Source organism: Ammospiza nelsoni, chromosome 9 (genome assembly GCF_027579445.1).
Source record: "Ammospiza nelsoni isolate bAmmNel1 chromosome 9, bAmmNel1.pri, whole genome shotgun sequence".
In the NCBI taxonomy this organism is placed as follows: domain Eukaryota; kingdom Metazoa; phylum Chordata; class Aves; order Passeriformes; family Passerellidae; genus Ammospiza; species Ammospiza nelsoni.
In genome coordinates, this window is record NC_080641.1 from 27,858,474 (window position 1) to 27,865,895 (window position 7,422).

General features: G+C 49.7%; 1 protein-coding gene across 1 annotated transcript; it reads right to left on the reverse strand.

The window, feature by feature from the left end:
* Positions 1-6,637: 6,637 nt before the first annotated feature.
* On the reverse strand, positions 6,638-7,186 carry TMEM275 (transmembrane protein 275). Its single transcript, XM_059477732.1, has one exon. It carries the CDS (start codon positions 7,184-7,186, stop codon positions 6,638-6,640), a length of 549 nt encoding a protein of 182 aa, XP_059333715.1.
* Positions 7,187-7,422: the final 236 nt, after the last annotated feature.

Genomic DNA, 7,422 nt, shown 5'->3' on the forward strand with positions numbered 1-7,422 from the left:
TGGTGTTTTCAGACAAAGGATGAGAAAGCAAAGCCATTTGTAGAACACCATGTGGGATGGAGCTGGAAAAGGAGCCTCAGGGAGCTTTCTGTGCTCTGCTGCCTGGGCTCACCTCTCTGGAGCAAACAGCTCTGCCACTCCCAGGTGCAGCTGTAGCTGCCAGATAAAGGTTATTTTTCTCCAGTGAACTCCACGGCCCTGTGAAAGGCTCCCAGAAAACAACTCTGGCTACTGATTTGCACTAAGCAGCCTTGGGGTGCAGGCAGCAGTGATGTGCCCAACCCTGAGAGAGCTGCATGAGCCAGACCCGCTGGGTTTGTACATGTAAAACCTGCCTCCAAATGGAGACTGCAGAGACCTGGAGACAGCAAAAGGGATAAAGCAGCAGCTGCTTGCCATGGGGGAAGGAGGATCAGCTCCTAATGATAGCATCATGTTCGCCTGGCTCAGCTGGAGATGAAAAGATGAACTATAGATCAAACTGATTTCTCATGCCGAGGTAACAACAGAGAGGGATTTGTCTCCAAAAGAAGCATCTTTTCTGCCTACATGCCAGCAAAAGAAGTAATTTTTCTGTCTGACTTTATAACTTCATCAAATATCCATCTGGCAGCAGGCCAGAGCACAATGTATGAAGTTGTATTCGCTGTCACAGCAGATGGATGGGAGAAACTCCAGTGAAGATTTCAGCAGGAGAAACCCACTGTGATGTCTTGGGGAGGGTACACAGATCCCAGAGGCATGGCTCATTAGAAGCACTGAGAAATTTGACTTTTTGGATTTGATTGAAAACAGGGGGTCTGATAAGGAGCTGTAGTCCCAAAGCTGCCTTTGAAGTTTGGTCCTTATGTGGAGAAAAAGTTCAGCAAGATCTTTTTTTAGGGTGCCTGGAGGATTGAGTAATAGAGCAGCACTCAAGCGTTTGGATCGGAAATTTCATCTGGAACCTGGGAAGTTTATTTCCTGGCAAAAGCATCATGAGAACCAGTGTATTCTCAGCACAGGCCAATTTCAAGAAATCAAAATTTCCAGATGACTTTGGGCTCCCTGGAAAAACTTCTGGGGACTCTGTGTGCGTGAATGCCCTGAAAAACCTCATCTGTCCTCCCAGGCTGACACTGTCTGTGCTCTGAGGCTCCAAAACCAGCTCAGTGTGGGCAGGTCCTGCAGGGACAGGCTCAGGGTGATGATGATGATGAGTAGCAGGAGATCTGCTGGTGGAAACAGTGAAATCTGCTCTGCCCAGGCTGTGTAAATGAGATGAGCAGAGGTGTGGGAAGGAGCCTGTGTGGAGCCAACCTTGCTGCCTTCTGCAGCCTTGGTGAGCCATGGTCACCCCCAGACCGGCCACCACTGCATGGGCTCAATCTCCAAGACCTTCAAATTAATTTTAAAATTAAATAAGTCAAGCTCCTGCCTTCCTGAGGAAGTGTGTGAGAGCAAAGTGTGTGAGACAGCAGCAGGGAGCTGACACCTGCTGTGGCTTCACATCACTCTGGGGACATGTGGCAGAGCCACCCCAAAGGAGGAGCTCCTTGGGGCCATCAGTCTGGAATCCAGGAGTTTTAAACAGATTCTCAAACCTCTCCTAGAGCAGGTTGTAGTGGGGCTGCTGGCAGTGCCCGAGGGTCTCTCCCAGTGCTGAAAGCTCAGCTGAGCTGACAGCATCTGACAGTGTGAGAAAAACAGCCTTTCAACCTTTAAATTGAGCACATTTGCCATGGATTCAATGGAGACTAATGACATAAAAGCTCATTTTATTTTTTTTTAACGGAGAGACTCTGCAAGTGGAAATTTCACATTTTCATGGGTGTTTTTGCTCTTTCAGTGATTTTTTCCCCCTCTTCCTTTCCTTTTGCAAGGAAAATGCCCAGTTTCTTGCACAAGACAGACCTGGAAGGTTTGTACTTCACTGTGGGCTTGGGAGTCCTGCAAAAGAATGGCTGTGCAGGAGCTTTTATGGAGCTCTTGAGCCAAAATCAGAGGAATAAGGCAGAGAGCAGTAAGGGCTCCTGGGCAAATGTGAGTATTTCACAGGAGGGAAGGATGGAAGGAATCAGCCAGGTCAGCCCATTGAAAGAAAAGCTCTAGGAGACCTGCAGCAAACCTAAAATGTTTCAGGGATAAAAATTTCCAGGACGTTAAAAGGTGTCTTGGTTAAAAGCCATTGTTGGTACAAGGATAAAAGGAAATAAACCAGCCACATATAAATTTGGGCTGGAAATTAGAAAAAGCTAATTGCATTTCATAGAATGTTTCTGGTTTGTTCTTCCAGATGGAAAGAGAAGCTCAGGTTAGTGCAGAAATGCTACAGGCTGCAAGTGCAGGAGGAAGGCAGGGGATGCTCAGCAAACTCTCCTCCATGCTTTTCTCTCTGGCCTCGCTTCTAAAAAGGAAAAACCTTTCCAGGGAGTTTTTCCTAACAACCAAAAAAAAAAATAAAAAATCCTTTTCTGCAGGGAAAAGGTTTTCATTTTACACACATTGTCAGTGGAGCCTTCTTAGCCAGCTAATTTCTCAGGTCTTTAACCAGCCAGGCTGCCTGGAATGGAGAGATTTCCTCTCATCTCCAATCACTTGGCTGCACATGGAGGAGAAGCCCTTTGACGAGGTGAATTTGCAAGGCTCTCAAATCCTCTTTATTCTCCCTGTGCCATCCCTCCTTGACTCATCTCCAGGAGACCATGTTTGGCTAAGCCCAGAGCAGGCACAGAAAGGTGACAGCACCAATCCTAGACACACAGGCACACACAGATACAGCTCCCTCCCCTGCACCATAAATTAAATATCATCTCTACCCGGGGCTGGGGAGGATCAGCTGAAATAATGCAGCCCAGTCCTCTCTGATTCAGAGGCACTGAATCAGAGCAGCCCACAGCCCTCACCCAGCCCGGCCCACAGCCCTGCTCCTCCTGTGTCCCTGAGATCCCACAGTTCACATCTGGCCTGGCCAGGTGCCCAGCTGGGGGTTAAACACACACCTGCAGCCAAAAAAGGCTGAATTATTCCCCTGTTAGTCAAAGCAATGATAGTGGGAGTGTGCAGTGAGACCAGTGTTCAGGCAACCAGGGCTTCAAGGAAAATGGCATTTGAGAGGCAATGTGAATTCTTAGGGACACTTTTTCCTGGGAGAACAAGCAGGAGAGTGAGGAGCACGAGGCAAAATGCACACAGACAGGATTGGGGCACACACACACAGTCTGGGGATAAAGGAGAAGGTGGCTGTTAGAATGAAAAGGCAGACAGGTCAAATGCTTTCTGAGTGCAATTATTTTAATGTGTCTCTCTTTTCCAAATTCCACATTGCACACACGGAAACAGCAATTTTTTAAAAAAAGACTCACACCAGAAATGCTGACTTGGAGAATAGGAACTCTCCTTATCTCCCACTACACAAGGAGGCACAAAATTCACAGCAACATCAGGCACAGCTGACCATGGGGATGAGCAGACAGACAGACATGGGAATTAGAAAAGACAGAAGAAGGCAAGAGCAGGGAGGCTGAGGATGTTCTCATGGACGCCATGCTGGGCAGGCAGGTGTGGATCCCAGCTTGGGGCACACCCACCACACCAGGGCATCACTGTGGGGCACACCCACCACACCTGGGCATCTCTGGTGGGCACACCCATCACACCTGGGCATCTCTGGTGGGCACACCCATCACACCAGGGTATCCCTGGTGGGCACACCCACCTCACATCAGCATCTCACTGCTCCTACCCCTCTGCCTGCCCAGACACCATCTCTGCTGGTTGTCCTCTCTTGGTCAGACGTTGCATTATCCACCTCAGGTAGCGTTTCACAGGGCAGCTGTGATGAGGAGTGATGCTCTCCAGTCCTGCTTTTCAAGACTGCAGCGATCAAAGAAAGGAATTGTGTGCTTAGCACTTGATTTCACTAATTTTTTGGCTCTGAGTGCTCAAAGTCTTGCAGTAACCATATTCACACGGGAAATGTCTCTAAAAGATTTCCAAGCTGTTGTATGCTAGTGAGGCCAGCAAGCTGGGAATCAAACCTACATCAGCAAGCTGTTCTGCCTAATTGCTACAGCACTCATGGGCAGGCAAAAATTGAGGGAGCCTTTTTGTCAGCACAGCAGTTCCTGCATTCCTGGGGCAGTGCTGGGGGCAGAGCTCTCCAAGAAATGAGCACTAGGGGAGATCACACAGGGGTCAGGCTGTGCACACCCACCCAGCTCAGAGCAATCTCCAGATTCAGGTGTGCCAATGCCAACCTTGGCAATGCTCATCCCTAAAGCAGCTTTCCATGGAGCTGGAGCAGGTGTTTGCCTCTCACAGCACACATCAATGCTTGCCCAGGACCTGGAGGCTGTACCAAAGATTGAAGCTGCATCTACGCAGCCCTACACAAACACCCTTGTCCCAAATCTGCCTCTTCTCCTCCTCATCATCACAGACCCACCCTGCTAAAATCAAGATGTGGAGAAGGAGCTGTTGGAGGCAGCAAACTGCTGGAGGGCTCAAGGACTCACATTACGACTCTTGGGTTAACCTTTTGTCAAGGAATTACTTCAACCTCATCCTACCTGGGCTCATGCAGGGACATCAGCTGTCCAGGGGCTCCCTAGAGCAGCCAGGACACCTCCTGCATGGCCTGTACAGCACCAGGGCTTTTCTCTTCACAGAGGTACCTGGTGGCCAAGGGGAGCCTTGGCCATGCCACAACCCCTCCCTGTCCTCCAACATTTCCCCTTCAGCCCTCCCACCTCTCTCTGCATGGATTTCTGGTGGTTAAAGCCTCAGGGGTGTGTTGTCCTCAGCCAAGCAAGCAGCTGCTGCTGGGCTGAATGGGAAGAGCCCCTCTGGCTACAGGAGATGTAAAGTTCTGTGAGAGAGAGAGATGGAGGGAATATGGCATGGAAAACACATCTCAGAAAACCCAAGGGGTGGTGAGACCATGGGCTGTTTGCTGACCCTTCTAACCTGGGAAATTTGAGCCATCAAAGGGAGAGGTAGGAGGATGCAGGATGAAAAGAAGCCAAAGTGTGCAGCTCTCTGCTGCAGGATCACAAATGATGGGAACTGACAGACAGTCAAGGCGCAAATGGATTGTTTCATGGGGGAGAAATCCACTCAGGGCTGCTACATACAGGCACCACTTCCAGCTCAGGAAGCTCCTAAGCAATAGCACATTGGAAGCTGGGAAAGCACTTCTGGCAAGCACCATCCTGGTTTCCCCTGTCTTTATGTTCCTCTCAGGACCTTGCTCTCAGCCTTGTCAGAAACTGGATCCTGGGCTAGCTGGGCCACTGCAGTGATATGGTGTGGTCCAGATGATTTCCTTGTCATTCAAAGTCCCAAAAAACACATTTCAAATATTGAGTTACCATAAACAGAGGACCTGTGCAGCCATTCCCACTCAAGATCCACTCTCTTGCTGCTTCCTCCCCACATACAAGTCCTGCCTGGCAGTGCTGTCCTTCCCCACACTGAACAGGAGTCAGAGCAAAGCCCATCAGCACAACACTGTGCTCCCAGCCAGAGTCCCCCCAGGGAAAAACACAAATCCTTTGCAGCATTATTCCATCAGATTAGGGTCTTTCTGAGGCACAGGGAGCGTCTTTGCTTGGAACAGCTCTTGATAAATTCTCTTCTGCAAACTCATCCCACTGCTTTGTGAGCACCCTGAGCACTCAATTTCCTGCAGCAAAGATTCACTCCTGGGCAATGGATCTCACAGTCACCATCTTCCAGCAGAGCTATTCTGAAGCCCATACAGTTCTGAAGCCCATACAATTATCTACCACCTGCCCTGAGGCGTGTCCCAGGCCAGCATTCCACAAAAATATGGGAAGAATGTTGCCTAGTACTCAATACATAATCACGGCCCAAAAATTTAATTTGCAGGCTCCTGTTAGTCTCTGGTTACCCCAGGAGCTCATCCCCAAGGATCCAGCCTGACTGATCTTCCAAGAAATACACTGAGAGGAGTAGCACAGCTGCAGCTCAAGCTCATTAACGTGAGAGGAAAATACCAGCGCTGATTGTGATCCTTGTGGTTCCTTCTCTTAGAATGGGCAGTAAAATCACCCAAATGAGGGCAGGATGGGGCAAGAATTTTCAACAGAGGAGAGATGGTTTCACACTGCTTTTTCAGTAGCAAAGACATAGCTTTGTCCCTACTGCCGAAAAGTCTGGCACTAAAAATGCTGAAATCTTCTTGTGACTGAGTGGCAGCAAGCTGTAATTTACTGCATTCCTGCTTCTTTTATGTCCAAGAATTGCTTCACTTCTGAGAAGAAAGAGCTGTCATTTGTCAGTCCCATCTAGCCTCTCCTTCCAACTGTCACATTATATCAGACAAATTAATTCATTCCCCTCTTCTATCTGCTCCCCAAAAACGGCAGCGTATTTCCAGGAACCGCGATCATCTTTTCACAGCAGCATCGTTATCAGTTTTCTTTTTAAAACTGTATAATGGGCATGTTTCAGCAAAAAAATCTGGATTATTTTTCTTTCTGCTGTTGCATCCATTTCCCTTAAAGTGGTTCAGAGAGACCTGACTGACTGCTGGCTTTCCACAAGCACCTTCCCCACGCCCCTGACTGATGGCACAATTCCAGCCCGCCCATGGCAGCATTTGGCTGGCTGCTGACAAAAGCTTTGCCCAGGTTTAGGATGTGGCCAGGTCCCTGGGCAGGTTGAGCTGTATGGCCTCTCCCCCTGTGGAGTATTTGGCCACTGGCCCGTTGCCCTCCATGGTGAAGAGTTTGCAAGCCTTGGCGTTCTCGTGCACCGGGGTGGACTTTTTGGAGGAGATGGGGGAGTTGGTGGGGCTCAGCTGGACAGCAGTGGTGTCCTGCACCGTGTGCTCGCTGGTTTCGATTTCAAAGGCTGTGTTGCCAGGTTTGATGAGGCCAATGTTGGAGCCTGGTTTGGATTTCCTGGCCCCGTGGGCCGGGGGCCTCCGGCTGCAGATGCAGCAGGCACCAAAGAACGTGAAGGCCACCACCAGCAGGATGGGCCCGATGATGATGGGTGGGTTGTTCACAGGGAGGAAGGTCCCAAAGGCAAAAGCTCCCACTAAGGTGATGTTGATCCCTGCTAGCATGATGCAGAGTCCACAAGCACAGCAGAGAGCAGGGGAGGGGAGGCCCTGGGGTCGGGTCTTCTTCTGGCTGGGTTTTTGGGGCAAAGAGGCGCTGCTCTTTTCACTGAACATGCTGGGAAGAGTCTTGGAGGTCACCTCAGTCCTCACAGGGTGAATGCTGTGTTGTGAAGACTGTTTCCAGTCTCCTGTTGCCTTGAAATCCTGGAGAGGAATGAAGAAGCAGCTGTTAGGGCAATAAACCAAAGCACATATTCCCTGCCATTCCTGGTGACCAGCATCTTCTCTGGGTCTGCTGGTGCCAGAAACTAAACCCAAATCCAAGCCTGCTTTCAAGGCTGAACTTGACT